The sequence below is a fragment of the Paracoccidioides lutzii genome (genome assembly GCF_000150705.2).
Source record: "Paracoccidioides lutzii Pb01 unplaced genomic scaffold supercont2.20, whole genome shotgun sequence".
NCBI lineage: Eukaryota > Fungi > Ascomycota > Eurotiomycetes > Onygenales > Ajellomycetaceae > Paracoccidioides > Paracoccidioides lutzii.
Genome location: NW_015440966.1, coordinates 42,202 through 61,124, shown reverse-complemented (window position 1 = coordinate 61,124; position 18,923 = coordinate 42,202). Strand labels below are relative to the sequence as shown.

Below are 18,923 nucleotides of genomic sequence, written 5' to 3'. Positions count from 1 at the left end.
TTCTATATACCACATTTTATAAATATGAAAATAAGACTCAACTGACAGTAGTGTGGTTAGACAGAGAGTGAAAAAACGGACTTCCAATGCCTGCGACTCTATGTCCCTCCAGACCTCCCTTCACCAACTCCTCTCCATCCTCCTCCCCATCTCAATAACATCACTCACCTACCTCTACCTCTACCCAATATTCTGTGGCTGCAACTTCCCCCTCCCGGCCTCAAGCCCTTCCAACCCTCCCGCTCTCCTAAATACCCTCCGCCAACACATCAACATTCCCCTCGACCCCTCCCACTACACCCAAATCGCACCTTTCCGCCTGCTCATCCTAGCCGACCCCCAGCTGGAAGGGGATACCTCCCTCCCAAACCCGAATGACAGCCTCCTCAATCGCCTCGCCACATACCGAGAAGCCGTCGCATCGACAGATACATGGACGGACTTTCTATCCGCGATTTGTCGTAGCCTGCTTGACACTCTACTGGTCGATATCCCGTTCGCGTTTTCAGGGGCGCGCAAACGGTTAGATCTTTTTGGAAATGATTTCTATCTAGCACATATATACCAGTCGTTGCATTGGTGGACAAAGCCTACGCATGTTACTGTACTTGGTGATCTTATGGGGAGCCAATGGGTGACGGATGGTGAGTTCGAATGGCGCGCGTGGAGGTTCTGGAATCGCGTTTTTGGCGGTGGGGTTCGGGTTGATGATGAGATAACTGTTACGGGTGGTGAAGGTGTGCATGGGAGGGATGTGAAGGTGGAGGAAGTGTTATTGGAGAGTGGTAGTGTACAGGCCAATTCTGCGGTTGAAGCCTGGAAGAATCGCATCATTAACGTTGCGGGGAATCACGATGTTGGATATGCGGGCGATATTAGCGAGGCACGCATGGAGCGCTTCGATAGGGTCTTTGGACGGGCAAATTGGGATATCAGGTTCCGCTATCCGGCTGCTCGGGATAATCTTACGACATCGCCTCATGAAGCTGGTAGTACTACTACCACCACCTCTGCAGCTGCTACCAGTTCCACAGATGAACTATCACCATCACCCAGTTCCACCACCACTCCCTCAATCCACCTCGTCGTACTAAACAGTCTCATCTTGGACACCCCCGCCCTCTCCCCATCCATCCAATCACACACCTACGACTTCCTCAACGACGTGATCCAACAACGATCCCAACCCGTCGAGGACCGAAGCTCCTTCACGCTCCTCCTGACCCACCTCCCACTCCATAAGCGTCAGGGAGTCTGCTTCGATGGCCCCTTTTTCAGCTTCTACGACAAAGACGACGAAAAGCCACCAGAGGGCCAGGGGCCGAGGTTTAAAGCTGGTGGCTTACGCGAGCAGAATCATCTCAGTCCACATGCTAGTCAGATGGGGATATTGCAGGGGCTGTTTGGGTTGAGCGGGGATTCAAATGCTCCTGCTAAGGGGAAGGGGCGGAATGGATTGGTATTGACTGGTCATGATCATGTTGGATGTGACGTTTTGCATTTCGTAAATCGATCTGTGACACAGGATGGTGCGGAGGGGGCTCCGTCACCTGGTTGGTCCTGGGAGGTTATAAGGTATCCTCGCCATAAATCGTATTCCTTGCCATCATTGGAGGAGGATACGCCTAGCATTCGAGAAGTTACTCTCCGCTCAATGATGGGTGAATTTGGCGGTAATGCTGGTTTCCTTTCTCTGTGGTTTGACTCTGATCCCTCTGTGGAGGAATGGAGGTATGAGATTTCCACATGTCGGTTGGGAGTGCAGCATATCTGGTGGACCATTCATGTTGTTGGAATCGTCACCGTTATTTTAGTTATAATTTCAGGGGTGTTGAGCGTTTGGGGGTGGTTGGTTGACAGTTCCCCAGGTGGAGCTGTTACAGAATCAACAGCCAAGGGGTGGAAGAGTGGTGGTGCGGGTGTGAAGAAGGCGTCTCGCGGAGTAAAAGCCTCCCCCGATAGACGGAGGAGTGAGGTTTCGAAGGGGGCAGTGAAAATTAAGAATTGAATTACCTGAAATGGGGTAATGGCTTTTCTCGATTAAGATACCCTTGTCTTCGTTTTTTTTGGATTCACTTTGGGATGAGACTTTGTATGCCCAGGTATTCCTATTATTAGCATGATAGAGAATGTTTGTAACGGTCTCCTGACCTTTAGGTCCTAATTAATATATGTTCTTCCCATCCCTTTTGGTTTCCATATTTCTATTCCTGGGCAGAAAATATTTGGTATGGGCGTCCACTACTGAGTCTAACAATCTGACAGTGTGTCAATTGAACAACGCCTGCTTTTTGGAAGCGATAGAGAGAACACCAAGAGCACTTGTGCACTTCCTGGGAGAGTCAATTGTGCCCCAGCGGGGAGACTCTATCTCTTAAACGAGCCACAATTCCTGGGAACCTAGAAAGGGCTTATCTACTTGGCAAATATATAACTCCCATGTTCACATTGAATGAAATTAAAATGACCATACGTATATGGCCAGTTGCTTCTGTTGGGAAAAAAGAATCCATATATTTCACAGCAAGCTGGACTCTAAACGGCAAAGACAGGGTTTGCCAGATGTGATAAGGAGGGGGAAGCGAATGTGAGGTGCCAGACTTCTCCTCTCACACGTTTCTTGCTAACATGGCTATTTCTTAATTAATTTCTTCCTTCGTAGTCTTCACATCAAGAATGAACGTTCCCCTTGCTTAATTTGTCTTCGTAGTATTGTTGTCATTCCATTGGTTCCTACTTGTGATCCTCAGGGCCTTTATATCGAATTATCACTGGATGGCGACATGTTGGAAGTCGGAAAAATGGACGCAAGGAGGAAAGAACTGGGAAGGGGGGTGGGGGGAAGCAAGGGAAGAAAAGGAATAATATAAAAAAACTGATGAACAAGTTTCTGCGTATCGCATTACAAAACAACGCCTTGAAGATTACTTTCATTTCTAAGAGAAAAAAAAAAAAAAAAAAGAGCGGCCGTTCCCCTCCCTATGCACCATTATACCACAACACCCGAGTTAGCTGCAATACGCTGTTATAGAAGAAAAGTTGGTGTTAGCATATATATATTCTGGTACGGAATGTAGGGGTACGTTTTATGGAACTCACCGGCCACAGGTCTGTAGCTTCCTTTCCAATTGGGCCGGTGATGGCTGAGCCCTTCATTTCACCTTTAGCGTTGACAATCTGCATATATGGATGAGTTAGCATGGAAACTGTCTTGAGAAAACATCGCATGGATTCCAGGATTCCATGTCCCAAGGCGAAAAAACATTCAACTGCCGTATAGCAAAACCCATTTGAATCTCCTGCAAACCAACAAACCAACATGGCTCATCTTTTTTAGAAACCACAAAATCGCCTCTACACGTCTCCCCATAGCCATCCCAAACCCCCAACCCGAAAAAGAACAGAGGGAAATAGATAGGAAGTAAAAAAGCAGAAGCAATCTTCAACTCACCACACCAGCATTATCCTCAAAATACAGATAAATGCCATCAGCCCGTCGCCACGGCTTGCTCTGTCTCACAACAACAGCGGGCATGACTTTCTTTCTCAGCTCGGGCTTTCCCTTCTTGACAGTCGCCATGACCATGTCACCAACACCGGCAGCGGGGAGGCGGTTAAGACGGGCTCCGATGCCCTTGACGGAGATGATGTAGATGTTTCGTGCGCCGGAGTTATCACAGCAGTTCATCACGGCGCCGCTGTGTAAAAGGTCTTTGGTTAGTTATGTATTAATTTAGGCGTCCAATCCTCAAAGCTTCGAGATTCTTTTATTTTGGACGATTTCCTCGATGAGATGGGTAGTGCAATGCTCGTGTAGGATGGATATGGGGGTGTGTGGGTGAATTGTAAAATAAACGAGTTGATCATCTTTGTTTTCCCAGAGACAGGTTCACGGGGATGTAATGAACGGAGAGAGGAAAAGGGAATTGTCGTCCAAACGTACACTGGCAGACCGAGAGTCATCTTCAGCTTGTTACCGGCGGCACCACCACGACTATAAGAATAAAACAGAATTCGGTCAGCATTTCTCCAGTTCCTTCAATATATATATATATTTATACATTTCCCCCTGCCCCTCAAAATATTCAATCTCTATTCCTTCCATTTCCTCCTCCTCCTCCTCCTCATATAACAAATCTCCCATTTTCCCTCTATTTTTTTCACCTCTCCTTCATTGCTTCCATTCCGTCAGATCCCACCAATCTCCACCCATCCACAACCAACAAGGGGATTGATTGACTATTCAGCTTACCCTCTCTTCGACATGGTGTTAGAGTATAAAGGTTGTTTACTTCGACGCTAAAAAGAAACTGATGTACGAAGGGACAATTTGGCGTCGTCGTCGTCGTCGAAGTTGGTGTGGTTTTGCGGGCTCTCAGCAGCGTCGTTGTGGTGAATATCTTCAAGGTCGCCTTTCGCTTAGTGTGGGCTGGTACAAACTCTTGGCGCCATTTCCTCGGTTTAAGGAAGGATTAGTCAGCTGGTCACGGGGGTTGCCCTAAAGCTAGGCCAATCTGGGATAGATACCCTTAGAAGTTGATATCTAATATTACCGTATGGACGCGGTAATTCTTCTTTTTTAGCAACGGAGGATGGGTAGAAGAATAAAATTAACAAATAGCACATCACATAAAATACATAACTACATTGATCCAACAAAGTAAAAGAAAAAAGCCCCCAAAAAAAGGTAAAATGTAAGATATTAAAAGAGAACTACTCGGCATCAAAACCCGAAAAAGAAACTAAGAAAAAGTGACATACGCCAGGCATGATCAACCGCGCCCCCTGAAAAAGTCCAAATACACAGAAAAGAACACACACACAAAAAAAAAAAAAAAAAATGTAAGATGAAAAAAGAAGATGAAAATCCCTTCCTAAATCCACCCTGAGCGCCCGAGTCCCTCTGCTTTGTTCAAACCAACACCTGAGCAAAAAACTCAAAAACTCAGCCAGATACATTTATGCCATTTGATCATCCTCCCTTTTCTCCTTCTTCTCCTCACCATGAGGAGACGACTCCCTTTTCGAAACTATGTCGGCTTCAGCGGCTTTGGTCGTGACTGTTTCCAACGCCTCTGCTCCAGCAGCAGGCTCAGATGGGTGAGAAGCTGTCACGGGAGCGGCGGCAGTAAGAGTCACAGCAGGCGTGGGGGTTCCACTTGCAGGTGATTTGGGTCGCGATGATTCACGCGGCTCCTCCTTGGGTACAGGTGCAGATATTGGTGCCTCCGTGGAGTCCTTGGTGGCGGGTTCTTCCGGGGGCGCATCTTCCATCATCGTGTCCTCCAAGTCGGCATTTTCCGGCACAGCTGATGCACGGGTTAATATGGCTTCTGACGCCAATGGCTCCTCCTCCTCCTCCTGCTGCTCCTCGTCAGCGACAGCAGCTGCAGCAGCTGCAGCGTCGGGCAACGCGACCCCATTGCCCTCAGAGACATCATCTGCATCCATCCTTGATTCTGATCGAGTTGTCGGCTCTTCGGGAGACGGTGTTGCCTTCTCTTGCGTTTCAGTTTCTTCGACATCTTCCATCTTATCATCGAGACCAGCATCATCATCTGGTATCGACGATTCTTCCCGGGGAGTGGCAAGGCCACTATCAACACCGGAATCACCGTCGAGGTTTCGGTAGTTGACCTGGTTCCGTCGCTTGATGACACCGGGCTGCGGGCGAATGCCGTTGGCGGCCGCTTCTTCTTCGTCTTCGCTGTCACTTAATTCACCTTCCTTCTCGATGTATTGGTCGAACCGCCGCTTGGTAAACCGTCTGTCTTTATTCTCGTCCTCATCAAGATCGTCTAAGATGGCATCAGCCTCGTCATCCATGCCGTCAATTAATGGGCCTCTGGGGACGTCTGTCATCTGCACAGATGGTGCGAAAGCAGTGCGCTTCAGGTTTTCAATAACCTGCATTCGAATCTTGTCGAGATACTCTTTGGAATTGGCGTTATCCATGTTCGACGGGCGGACGTCAAGTTCGTAATCGGGAGAAAAGTACTACAGTATACTCTTAATTACCAAATATAGCAAGAGGAGTAGATGATGGCGGTAAGGCTTACCTCATAGTAGTCGTTATATGGCAACTCAGTCCCCAGCTGCTCGCCAACCAGAATTCCAGTTTCAAAACACCAGGTTCTCGCCACGTTTCTCATGGTGTAACCGCCGCCACCGACGATCATGGTGGGAATACCAAAACTCCTCACGTATTTTACGCAATTTGCATGTCCTCTCATACTCAGATTAAAGCAACCAAGACGGTCTCCAGACAAACTGTCTCCGCCGCATTGGAGCACGACGGCCTCGGGACGATACCATTCCATAACATGTTTAATGACCGGCTCAAAAATCCCTTTATAGCTTATATCTTCAATACCATCTCGCAGCGGAAAATTGACGGCATAGTGTTTACCAGCACCGACGCCGATATCACGTAATTCACCGGTTCCAGGGAAGTATTCTCCGTATTTATGGAAGGAAACTGTCATGACTCTGTCCGTAGTGTAAAAGGCTTCTTCCACTCCATCTCCATGATGGACGTCGATATCCACATAAAGAACTCTTTGTTTGAAACGGAGCAACTCGAGGATACCAAGCACAATATCTAAAACGAAGGAATTTAGTTTGTAAGTGGAGTCATTCACGATTGTTGAGAGAGGAGAGTGGCAGGAATACCATTTACATAGCAGAAGCCACTGGCTTCGCTCTTTTTCGCGTGGTGAAGGCCTCCAGCCCAGTTGACTGCGATGTCGCATTTATTTCGGTTGAGGCGCGCTGCACCTTCCATACTGCCTCCGGCACTGATTCCGCAGAACTCGAAGAGACCATCAAAAACAGGACAGTCATCACCGACATTGTATCTACTCTGTTCCTTCACATATGAATCCATGTTATCGGGTGTAACTTTCGCGAGAAAATCGATATATTCATCCGTGTGAAACTGGGTCATTTCGAACTTGTTCGCTGGTTTTGCTCGCTGCACAACATACAAAGGTGCGGAAAAGGCATAGAAAAAGTTATTAGTAAATCTGGCTCATCAAAGAGAAATTTCAAATCCAAAAAGTATGAAGAGAGAGAAAGGGCGAATGGCGAAAGCACACACAAAAAAAAAAAAAGAAAGAAAGAAAGAAAGAGAAAACGTACGTATATTTCCATCTTCTTGTATAGACCGTAGTTCATGACCAAGCTATGGGCCATCCGAATGCGATGGGGTTTCATGGGATGGCCCGCGACGTAAGCGTAGTTACCCACATCTGAATCGTAGAAGTAGGCGACTCTCTTCCTGTCTGCGGGCCCGTTGGCGATGCCCAGGTCGAGAGGGGCGAACGACGTCGACATGGCTGATTCTGCGTCCGCCAATATGCTGTATGGAAAGGGTTGAAGCTCGGTGGTCGGGGTCGCTATATGGAAGTATTAAAAATATGAAAAAAAAAAGAAAAAAAAAAAAAAAAAAAAGAATGGGATGTATAGTGAGAGAGGAGATCGAAAAACAGGGGTATAATGGAGGGATGCTGTCAGCAATCGAGTGCGAGCATCGTATAGTGCATGTAATTCCAGGCGCTGCTTGCTGGTGAGAGGATATTTGATGCACCACAGTCCTATCCTATCTCATTGGGACAGTTGAGGATAGTTGAGGATAGTGGAGCAGTTGAAGAGCGACTGGAAAATGGGAGCTGAAGGCGCAGGCGGAGAAGTTGCGGAGCTGGGAACAGGCGACTGACTAAGCAGGCAGTCGCCTCCAGCTCTTTGAAATAAAGCACCAACAGACAAACAAGAACAGAACAGAACAGAACAGATAGAAAAGGATCTCATCAGCCTTTTACCTAACTTAGATATACATAGCACAGGTAGCTGCTCAGTCCCCCCGTCAGATATAACCTCTTGAGATCGTGAACAGACTCCCTGTTTATGAGCTTCTCCAGCAACGGAGAGCGTAAGTGTTGGAGCTCGCTCCAACTTTGCCCAAACCATCCTCCATCGATACCTCCCCGCCTTGATTCCGCCTAGTTTACATTTTCAACTACAACATCACATATCGCAAACATGGAGCGGTTTAATCGGATGCTGCAGGCTGCCCAGGGAATGGGCATGGGTAACGCAGTTCCAGGCGCAGTAAGCTAAATACCTCCCAGTTGTGTCACCTTTGCACCCTCATCTCCCTCCAGGACAGGCCTCGTCCGCACCCCCTCTTGGAATTTCGGGGATGAAGGCGCCCCTTAAAAAGCCTCCAATAACTATCTTTCCTATGCATTTTGGCACTTTGCTACTTTCTTGCTCGAAATGTCTAACATTGCAGCTTCTCAGGATGCGCCCAACCTCATCGATAACTCAGAAACCGTGCACATCTCGTCGCTTGCCCTTCTCAAGATGCTAAGGCATGGCCGTGCAGGTGTCCCTATGGAAGTCATGGGTCTTATGCTGGGAGACTTCGTCGACGAGTTTACCGTTAGAGTGGTTGATGTGTTTGCGATGCCTCAGAGCGGCACGGGTGTTAGTGTTGAAGCTGTCGATCCTGTCTTCCAGACTAAGATGATGGAGATGCTTCGACAAACGGGAAGGTCTGTTTTGATCCATAATATAGATATCTATATCTATATCTATACATCGTCCTGTACAAAATACTTGCATCACAATTCATCATTACTGACATGTCGTAACGTATAGGCCAGAGACCGTTGTCGGATGGTACCATTCCCATCCCGGATTCGGCTGCTGGCTTTCCTCCGTTGACATCAACACCCAACAGTCCTTCGAACAACTTACACCCCGCGCCGTCGCCGTCGTCGTAGATCCCATACAATCCGTCAAAGGCAAAGTTGTCATCGACGCCTTCCGCCTGATATCCTCACAGACTCTGATGATGGGCCAGGAGCCACGTCAGACGACTTCCAACTTGGGACACCTCAACAAGCCGTCCATCCAAGCGCTTATTCACGGCCTCAATCGCCACTATTATAGTATCGCAATTAACTATCGCAAGACGGGACTGGAAGAGAATATGCTGATGAACCTGCATAAGCATGTATGGACGGAGGCGTTGCAGATGAATGACTTTAGAGAAGAAGGGCAGAGGAATATCGATCGGTTGAAGAAGCTTGTTAGTCTTGCGGAAGGCTATGAGAAGCGGGTTAAGGAGGAGACGGAGTTGACGAAGGATCAATTGAAGACGAGATACGTTGGGAAGGTGGATCCGAAGAAACGTTAGTGCTGCTTATACCACCTTTCTCAACCCCGTTCATTCACTGTGGTCTAGTGATATTATATTGTTTTTGCTAACTATTGTATTCATGGGACAATAGATATCGAAGATGTTGGCCAGCAGCTCATCGAAGACAATATTGTAGCAGTCTCACGGCAGATGATTGACAAGGTGGCCTCTTTGGCCCGTGAGTCTAGCAAAAGCAACGTTCCACAGAATGAGTCGATGGATGTGGATGAAGAGCCATAAGGTTACCTTTTTCTGATTTTAATTTTTTTTTTTCAGCTCCTTTTTTGGGCATGCAATATCAAGCTTTATCTGTCTATAGACGTGCTCTAATGATAATTTTTCCTTGCCGCGTGAGATACGCATATACTATATTGTACGCTGGCATGATGAGATCTTACGGTTTAGAACTTGTGAAAGGCATGAGAGGTTTAAGTGGTAAGATGGTTACAAAGTACCTGGAGGGGAGATTTGTAGCTGAGCAGAACAACAATCTGTGGTACATTTCCCAAAAGAGGCTCAAGTCCGGACGCGATGGCATGTACAGTCAGAAGAGCGCAATGTATAATACCCAATCTACCCATATCGAATATTGTTGTACGGTAAATTGATAGAATAAATGAAACTGGTGACAGTGATACGTCATTTTAAAGCAAGATATCTCCAACTTGACTCACTCGTTAGTGGGACCCGAGTGAGGCTATTCTTTGCTGCATTGAGTAGCACCTCTTCTCTCTGGCAGATACGGGAAACACACTGGTCGAGATGAAAAAAAAAAGAAAAAGCAAAGAAGATAATACATCAAATTCATTTGACTCTACAGAGCTAGCTACGGAGAGCAAGGGTAAAAATAACAGGAGCTCAACACCATTTCATAAAATTCTAACATACAGATTGCTAAACAGCCACTTGTTTGGTTCTGCAACATATATCGATGCCAACGGAACAGAACAGCTCACGGGGTTCCCAAAAGAAGCCTAACTAACGTTCTTGGGGTGGCACGACGGACTGAGCATTGATCTCCCCAGCATTTACAACCCTATGCACATGGAGAGAATGGTAAGCATAGTGTCAAATTTCGTTCCGCAGGGTGCAACTTTCAATTAGGTTGAAGAAGAAAAAGAGTAGGAAGAAGAAATTGAAGATGGAAGGTTTTAAGCTTAGGGCTGCTGACTCAGCACTCTCTTCAAAGGTTTTCAATCAAAAGATCTAGGATCATTTGTATAAACTATTCTGAGCTTCAAAAACGGAGAGTGCCAACTCTACCGGACTGTTTTATTTCCCCCAATTGTCTGCGCAACATTGAATATGAGCATATAGAGAGATTCCCCTTTTTCCTTTTTATTGATGTTGCAAGTCTACATCATGCTAAGTCGTGTCGCGTTGCCTTTATTGAGGCCTCGTGCGGTCACAGCTTCTATCCGAGCATCATTCACATCGCCTGCGCATCTGCGATATTTCGCTAATAATAGCAAACCTCCTCTCCCTCTTTCTTCTTCTTCCTCTTCAAAATTGCTAAAATCCCAATCAGACACACCCAAGCCGCCACAGCAAGGACAGGAGTTTTCAGAAAGCCAGGCGGAATTAGAGCCCAGCGGGGATGCTCAAAGGAATACCGCCCCTGAATCCGCGGGGACTGGAGCCAGCGCAGAAGCAGTACAGACGGGGGGCTCCAAATCACAGTCAGACGTGCCGAAAGATCAACCGGAGTTTGATACGGCCGCTGATTCTCCCAAAGATAAGGCTGCTGAGGAACCTTCACAACCCCAGAAACCACTTCCAGATCTCACACGAGGCATCCCTTCTACAATAGCAGAAGAGCTTGAAGCTCGTTCAAGACACCGCCCAACTACTCTTAACCTCACAGAAAATGAATTTGCTGATGGAGGTGATGGTGGCGACCTCCCGAAAAATCCCTACGTATCATCCACCGAGCGTCGACGCAACAGATTAATTAATATTATGTACGCTGTGTTCCTCGGTGCTGGGGTTGGGGGTACGATATTTCTGGGTCGAAATTGGGATACGGAGGAAGAGGAGAAGCAGCACAAGGACTCCCCCTCCGGCTGGGGCTTTAAGCTGTTTTTTGACCGTATTAAGGCTCGTTTCGCAGATATAACGAGTTACTACAAGGATCCGGCTTTTGAGAAATTGCTCCCGGACGATGACCCTATGATGCGGCAACCGTATACACTTGTTCTTAGTTTGGAGGATCTCTTGGTTCACAGTGAGTGGACTCGGGAGCATGGGTACCGGGTGGCTAAGAGGCCTGGCGTGGACTATTTCCTGCGGTATCTTAATCAGTATTACGAATTGGTCCTCTTTACAAGTGTTCCTAGCATGATGGCGGACCAGGTTCTTCGAAAGCTTGACCCGTACCGCATTATTCGTTGGGTCTTGTTCCGGGAAGCTACCAAGTATGAGGATGGTGAACACGTCAAGGTATTTAAACATATGCTTTTTCTTGTCCTTTGGGATTCCACTGCTACTAGTTCTTCGTAATGCTAAATAATTTTACCCTAGGATCTTTCCTACTTAAACCGCGACCTTTCCAAAGTGATATTGGTCGATACCCACGCTCCCCATGCCAAACGCCAGCCCGAAAACGCCATAATCCTCGATAAATGGAAAGGCAATCCACGTGACAAAGAACTAGTAGCCCTGATCCCCTTCCTCGAATACGTAGCCGGCATGGGCATCGAAGACGTCCGCCCAGTCCTCAAATCTTTCGAGGGGACAAAATTACCCATCGAATTCGCGCGGCGTGAGAAACTCATGCGCGAAAAATTCGAGAAACAGCTCGCTGAGGAGCGTGCTAAGAAGCCCAAGTATAGCGTCAGCAGTGTTACGTCGCTCTTTGGCATCAAACCTACCTCACCGACTATCGATGGTGTGGATCCTGTTGCGGGCCTGGAGCAGGGTAAGATGCTGTGGGATCAGATTCGGGAGAGGGGCCAGAAACAGTATGAATTGATTGATAAGGAAATTCGGGAGAATGGAGAGAAGTGGTTGGCGGAGATGGCGGCGGAGGAGGAGAAGGCTAGGGAGGAGCAGATGAAGGGGATGAGGAATAGCTTTACTGGATTCTTTGGGTTTGGTGGTGGTAGTGGTAGTGGTGCTGGAGGTGCTGGAGATGGTCAGGCGAAGAAATGATCGCAATTGTGATCTTGTCTGCCACTTTTTCTCTTTTTACTTCACCTGGTTGTCGCCGGGGAGGGCCCGTTGAACGTCAAAACATCCTCTTTGGATTGACATATCTTCTTTAACTCTTCGCATCTACGACGTCAAAAATAGGAAAATAAGGGAAAAAGAAAAGTGCGATCATCGTGAATACCTAAAAATGAAATAATATCTTATGATTCATTTGGTGGTTTCCCCCGTGCCTTGTCCAAATCAAGCCCGCGATTCCTTAATATTACTCCCCTGTTCTGTTCCATATCGTTTAGTCGCTTATTTGGAACCAGAAAAGAGAACATCTCGCCTACCCCTTGGTCCCTGCTACCTGAAGATCATTTTGCCATCCTCCCTTTTTAAAGCTTTCGGCATTCATCATTTCACGCGCTTCTGCGACGTGCATCCCCCTATCCCCTTCTTCTCAAGGAATTCTTTGCCATTATTTTGCTTCGATTGAGAGCGAACTCTATTTTTTTGACTTCATGTATCTGTGGGTCCCGGGGCTGTATGGTGAGCTTCTAATTTTTGTTCATATGTTACACTTTTTTAGATATTCCTTTTCTTCCCTGTATATTTTACCCAGTGGCGAGAAGGTAGTCAGGGGAGAAAGGTGCTAGGGTTATGGTCGACGGGTTTTATATCTTTTAGTCCTCGTGTCCAAGTATCTGTGTATATTATTAGAACAAGATCAGCTGCATTATGATGAGGATTTCTTTCTCTCTCGGACCGTTTTATTGTGTTGTATGTGAATACCTTGGTATGCCTTATGACGACAGGAACTTTGGGAAAAGGGCTAACTTTTATATATCGGTTTGTTGTTAGAGAAATGATTTATTTCCACTAATCTACACTCAAGCAATTCCTGCACCCCAAGATTCTCACAGGCCCTTGCTGTTTCAAAAATACTCAATCCCCATCCCGCTCCGCCGCTTACCCCTCTCCCATTCTCCCCTCTGTCACGTACAATATCCCACAACAACCTCTCCACTCTCCAACACTTTCTCCGCCCTCCTATCCACTATGAGCCTCTCCAAAACGCCCACAAACCTCTCCACCGCCTCCTCACTTGTCTGGTATTGAAACTCCAACTTCCCGAATGGAAACACCTGTAATTCCTCCGCGGCACAATAACTCACAAAAGCCGCAGGTGGCACATCATTGGACGGGGAGTTGGGATTTGTAGCCGAATCTGGAAAATATGGAGGCCGTGGATTTCGATAGGGAGTGTACACGGTGGAATTGAGGGATGGATGTTGTTAGGGCTGAGTGCGCCGCGGCGGACATCATGCCGGCTGGTGTGGATGGTTTGGTATGATATTAGTCTCATATTATAAATTTGTATGTAGGTATGCCGAAAGGATGTGATTTGCTTCACTTGGATATATTGATGTATATAAACTTGGACTTTTTAAAATACATATTAGTCTCGTCCCCCCTCCAAGCATCCTCCAAACCCACTTTGCCCTCTCGATAAAAGCGCGATATCCAAGAATTACACTTCCCACCGGCGCACTAAGGGCCTTTGCAAGACGTATGCTGATGCTATCGAAGCATACACAGCATTCCTTCAGACATTCTCCTTTTCTGGAAATTCCATCAAAAAGTCGCGGTGCGTGGCGACAGGCTTTTGTTGGCCTTCGGGGACGGGGAAGGACCTGACATAGTCTGAGATATCTTTGGTGTCTTTGAGCGGGAGGATGGTGCTGCTCAGGGTGTTTTCAAGAGATACTACCCTGGTTGGGGGGAAATGGACTGTATTGGTTTTTAGTTAGTTAATAATAACTTGTATCTTTCAATTGATTAAGGGGTGAGATGTAGAATAAATGAACCTAAAATAAGCATTCTACCCACGATTTTCTCCAGAAACCATATTCTTCTTGACATCATCCATCCAGAATCAAACCCAGCCTAATCTAGCTGAAGCAGTTCCTGGTCTAGAGGAAGATTACCCTACGTCTTTCGCTGCTCCGATCATTCGCAATAAATCATCTAGAGTCAAATGTATCTTATTCGCCGGGATAACTGAAGTCACCGAAGCCTGTGACAATACTGGTAGAGCTCCCGATTCCCAGCAGTAAACATTATTTCGGTGATCTAAAAGTACTGTATACGGAGGTTGTACCAGATGCGTCCGGAGACAAATTTGGTTCCCCATTGTCCTAAAAGGCTCATAGCGCCACTTCTTTTCCTGTGAGTCCGATGAGTTTGTCTTGGAGGCAGTTGACCGAGAGATCACCAGTTTCGTCATATATATCATTGCCAACTGAGGCTTCGAAAATGGTCTAATTATGTGAGTTAAGTTAAAAGAACATAAACTGATTGCATTGATTCTAATATAGGGTATAAGTATGAGGTATCGACGTGAAAGTGTTTTTAACAAGTACAGAGAGAGGTAATTGCTTTTTAATAGACATATTTGATAATTAACCGTTCACTCCTTTCTCACCTGCATCATACTTTCTGTGGGTACGGTCGAAACATCTGACCGAAATTCACTCCCTGCTTTCCGCTTTGCCTTTCTCAGGTTCGGCATAGCCGACTAAGGATGCCGGATATGCATTATCTTCTACCGATTCCGATTTTGTCTTGGATGCTATGCTGCTAGGAATATCACTGACACTGGGTGCCATTTCTAGTTCCCGATTGCTCAGTGACAACTTAATAAGGGGTGTTGTACAACGGAGGCTGTGAATGATAAGGCCGGGGATTGCTTAATGCTGTAGGTTGTAAAACGATAATTCTATAGCAAAACCGCCAAAATTGAATGTCGTAAATCTCAAATATGTTTAAAGAGCGTGCGATAGGTTATGTAGAACCCTCGATAACGTTGTCATATCGTCCCTCAAATGTGGGGAAGATACGAAGTCCTGATCGGCTGGAGATTAGCCCCACCGAGTCGGGAAATATATGGGAGGTGAATGAGCAGACGGTAATTTCCAAATCTCGCACCGAGGAGTGTATTCCCGCTAATATTATTGGTCGTATTTTATGTCTGTTGATAAACTATGGTGATAAGAGATAGTTGACATAGCTTTCATGTCCGTCCGTTATCTAAAAAGTAAAGGTCGGACACGTCGTAATCGTAGAAATTCCGAACAAAGACGATTTTATGCTCTCGACTCTCGATGGGTATTCCAAAATTCACCCGAGTTCATCTTGCCATCCCGAAAGGTCCCAGATTCCTGTCATGTCAAACGGAAAGCCATCCATCGTACCGAACGTACCGGATATTGACATCATATCATTGACAATATCATTCTGAGTCAAGGTTTCCGGGAGTGGTAGAGGGGCAAGATCAGGTGTTTGGGCGGTTTGCTCAGCACCAGGAGCATCATCGGAAATGATACCGGGTTGCTTGGCCAAGATCCGCTCGCAATGATCGAGACACATGTCAGCAAGATCCCAGTCATATTCTACTCGGGCCCGGTAGAGGGCGTCACGAAGTACATCTACCCTAGACAAGCAAGAACGGGCTATTTCTGGGTCAGACGTCTCAAGAGCACATCGTACTAGAAGTGTAGCGGTTGACGTAAGGTGATAAGCGCTGTCTGCATTCGGATATAAGCATGTTGCATTTTGTATCTCATGCAGCTCGTTATAGTGACTTACACGGCAGCCAAAATTCATCAAAATTAGGCCTCTTCAAGGAGATCATAAACTGTACCACCTCTTCTGCAGCTTTCCTACATTCAGTCTGGAAATACTGGCGCCCTTCAGTGTTGGATGGATTATCGGAATTATTAATCTCCTAGAAATATATACAGATATTAGACAAATGTTTAACAGCATCAACTGCGAAGGTTATAAAATCGACTCTACCTGTAATTCAACACGGCAAATAAGCATTTTCAAAGTAAAATAAGCCAGAAACAAACTGCTGGATCCCGACACGGGAGCTGGCAAGCTTGCAGGCGAGGCTTTCAACCATTCTGGAAGTGAATCTTCCCAAGTTCCTATATCTGCCCTCAATCTTCGAAGGGTTTTGGAGATCTCATGTTGCGATTTAAGCTGTAATTCGTATATTAGCGGGAGTAGATCGCCAAGAATTTCGGTAAGCTGACACAGAGCGATGTAGCATTCTGCCATTCTTATCCTCTTCGGAGAGGGATTTGCTTGGGGGACGAGAACATGGATCGTCGGAAGTGGTACGTCGTATTGGTTTCTATTGATTTGTGGAGGGACGCCATGTCCGTAGCTTGCCCTGTTCTTTGTCAGCTCGCAAAGCAAGGTATGAGCAGTAGGGACAATCCCAACCACCCTCCCTCCCGGCCAAAAAAAAAAATGAAAATGAAAATGAAAATGAAAAATGAAATTACCACCGATCATGAACAACTACACCCCACCATAGGCGGATACGCTGGTGTTTTTCCGCACGAGAGAGCTTCCAACTGCTGGGGTCACGATTGAGGCCAAGCGTGTGAGAAAGGGCAACCGTGCGGCCGCTGTTAATTGCATTTCCAGTCATGGAGAAAATTGGCCGGCCTGTCAGGTCTATTAGGGAAGCACTCAAAGTCGATAAACCGGGCGCTGAAAACTCCTCATGTAATGCGGCGACTGCAAGATTAACTGCGTATCGAACATCCGGCTTGGGATGCGGGGCTAGAATATGGGACTGGCCCCAGTATATAAGGCTCTGCGCGTATACCTGGCACATCAAAGCTGGAGGGAGGCTCCCATTGTTCGAATTGTAGGATTCCTCGAAGGCAACTTCATCAAATATCAGGAACGAAGCATTGATTCTGTCCAGAAAGCTAAAAATCCGTACGCGGTATTAGCGAGGAGCCCTAGCTGGTACATTAAAATAGGAGTAATTGCGTACATCTTGACCAAATCATGTTTGAATGGACCGAGGATTTGTTCGAGGATCTCCTTCTGGCTTTCACCTGGAATTCCGGTGGTCCTCAGGCCCTGCCTACGTCGTGAGATCGTAGTATAGAGAATTGGCTTCTTTGGATCATTGGAATAAACATTGTAGGGAGCCTTGGCATCTGAACCTTTTGCCGAATTTTCCGAGGGCATAAACCGCTCAATGACTTGAGCATCCTCAGCGGCGACAGGCCCGACAATATGGACCGATTCGCCGAGTGGTTCTCCAAACCCTCGTGGAGAGATATGGCCATCTTGACTGCAGCTTCGTGGAAGAGACTCTGGGATCCTTGTTGCCGCGGGAGCCGATGTGGCTGCTCCTGGCAAGTTTGGAGACAACAGTGTGTGCTTTCGCTTCTGCGAAATCTGAGATTCGCTGAGCAAGTGATTACTATCTGCCGCTCTCTGATCATAAGGATGAGGTCCAATAAGTCTTGACAGGTCTTCACGATAGTGACAATCCGCCCCCTGAAGACGGCAAAGCTGACATGATTGGCCCGGCAGATCAACTGTACAGCGGGATTTCCTTCTGCGGCACAGATCACAAGCACGAATTTTGTGAGACCTGTAAGGACGAGTTCCGACCGGGATGGGGACTGAAGGCAAATCCTTTGGAACTCCCTTGAAGTGAGGTGTGGTGAATGGTGACATCTTATCTGAACCTTGGAAGTTCATGCGTCGGATAAATTAATGGTTTAGGGAGAAAAACTATTCAATAATAACTAGATAACCAACTAGTCAAGGCGGGAGCTCTAGGACTTCCACCCGGGGCAGTGAAGCCAGTAATCGCTCGATCGATTAACCACGTAGAAATCATTATGTCCACGTCAAGAAGTCAATTATTAAAGCATCTCTCAACACAAGGAATGCAGAGGCCCAGGACGCTGCCCGCGTTCCAAGTTGGTTTATGCTGAGATAGGACTGCGTTCCATGGATGGATCGTCCCCATCAATTCCGGAGTAGCGGCACGGGCTCTCTCGCTTGTATTCTCCTGCCGAAAGCCAAAGTCTCCTCTGGAGGTACTTCGATTGGGGTGGGGAACTCGTCACGATTGCCTTTTCAAGGAAGGGCTTTAACCGCCATTTAGGGGTTCACGGCCCAACATCTGGCTTATGTTCAGGGCATCCCAGGGCCCGAGACGTTACATATGACCTCACCGTCACCCGGCCGTCACCCGGCGGCGCCGCTTGCTGGTGCGTGTTTCTTTTCTTATTTTTTTCTTTTTTTTTTTTTTAACTTCCTTCCCGAGGTTTCTCTCTTCTCTCGCTTTTTCACTTTTCACTGTTCAATCATACCGATTAATAACTAATAACTAATAGCCTTCACAACTAACTAACTATTCGCACCGTTATTCCAAAAACCTGGATTTCTTTTTAATTTTCCTTTACCTAACGTGGGGGGTAAGTTCCACAGTCCTTGGCTGCTCTATTTCCTGTTGTTGGTCTTACACATTGGGTTTGCACTACGGCCATGTCGACGACAGCCATTGCACGGAGTGATCATGACAAGAGGCACGGCCCGCTGAAGTCTTCTCAGAGAAACGGGTAGTTAACCCCTTTGTCGACATAATTTATCCCACTGAAGAGACAAGAAGGAAGAAAATCTGGGGCTGAATAGTCGACTATGCTGTCGGGACACTTATTTGCCGACTCACAAGCTTAGCGCCACCGACGGACGACCA

General features: G+C 46.8%; 7 protein-coding genes across 7 annotated transcripts; 3 read left to right on the top strand and 4 right to left on the bottom strand.

The window, feature by feature from the left end:
- Positions 1-100: 100 nt before the first annotated feature.
- On the top strand, positions 101-2,008 carry PAAG_06744 (hypothetical protein; the record flags this gene model as incomplete). The annotated part of the gene is made up of 1 exon (XM_002791152.2): positions 101-2,008. The coding sequence occupies one exon, from the start codon at positions 101-103 to the stop codon at positions 2,006-2,008; it is 1,908 nt and encodes a 635-aa protein (XP_002791198.1).
- A 981-nt stretch (positions 2,009-2,989) lies between these two features.
- PAAG_06743 (60S ribosomal protein L23) lies at positions 2,990-3,688 on the bottom strand (the record flags this gene model as incomplete). Its single annotated transcript, XM_002791151.2, has 3 exons — positions 2,990-3,022; positions 3,100-3,177; positions 3,452-3,688. 3 exons carry the CDS (start codon positions 3,686-3,688, stop codon positions 2,990-2,992), a joined length of 348 nt encoding a protein of 115 aa, XP_002791197.2.
- A 1,271-nt stretch (positions 3,689-4,959) lies between these two features.
- Positions 4,960-7,335, bottom strand: PAAG_06742 (histone deacetylase RPD3; the record flags this gene model as incomplete). The annotated part of the gene is made up of 4 exons (XM_015845991.1): positions 4,960-5,997; positions 6,060-6,601; positions 6,673-6,973; positions 7,141-7,335. The coding sequence occupies 4 exons, from the start codon at positions 7,333-7,335 to the stop codon at positions 4,960-4,962; spliced, it is 2,076 nt and encodes a 691-aa protein (XP_015700426.1).
- Positions 7,336-8,277: 942 nt separating this feature from the next.
- PAAG_12272 (26S proteasome regulatory subunit rpn11) lies at positions 8,278-9,445 on the top strand (the record flags this gene model as incomplete). The annotated part of the gene is made up of 3 exons (XM_015847784.1): positions 8,278-8,555; positions 8,662-9,197; positions 9,297-9,445. The coding sequence occupies 3 exons, from the start codon at positions 8,278-8,280 to the stop codon at positions 9,443-9,445; spliced, it is 963 nt and encodes a 320-aa protein (XP_015702580.1).
- Positions 9,446-10,567: 1,122 nt separating this feature from the next.
- Positions 10,568-12,355, top strand: PAAG_06738 (import inner membrane translocase subunit tim-50; the record flags this gene model as incomplete). Its single annotated transcript, XM_002791146.1, has 2 exons — positions 10,568-11,644; positions 11,726-12,355. 2 exons carry the CDS (start codon positions 10,568-10,570, stop codon positions 12,353-12,355), a joined length of 1,707 nt encoding a protein of 568 aa, XP_002791192.1.
- A 977-nt stretch (positions 12,356-13,332) lies between these two features.
- On the bottom strand, positions 13,333-14,909 carry PAAG_06737 (hypothetical protein; the record flags this gene model as incomplete). The annotated part of the gene is made up of 7 exons (XM_015845990.1): positions 13,333-13,565; positions 13,607-13,668; positions 13,794-13,888; positions 13,950-14,128; positions 14,228-14,252; positions 14,331-14,658; positions 14,812-14,909. 7 exons carry the CDS (start codon positions 14,907-14,909, stop codon positions 13,333-13,335), a joined length of 1,020 nt encoding a protein of 339 aa, XP_015700425.1.
- A 608-nt stretch (positions 14,910-15,517) lies between these two features.
- Positions 15,518-17,893, bottom strand: PAAG_06736 (hypothetical protein; the record flags this gene model as incomplete). The annotated part of the gene is made up of 5 exons (XM_002791144.2): positions 15,518-15,924; positions 15,986-16,124; positions 16,196-16,577; positions 16,693-17,127; positions 17,196-17,893. The coding sequence occupies 5 exons, from the start codon at positions 17,891-17,893 to the stop codon at positions 15,518-15,520; spliced, it is 2,061 nt and encodes a 686-aa protein (XP_002791190.2).
- Between the last annotated feature and the right edge of the window lie 1,030 nt (positions 17,894-18,923).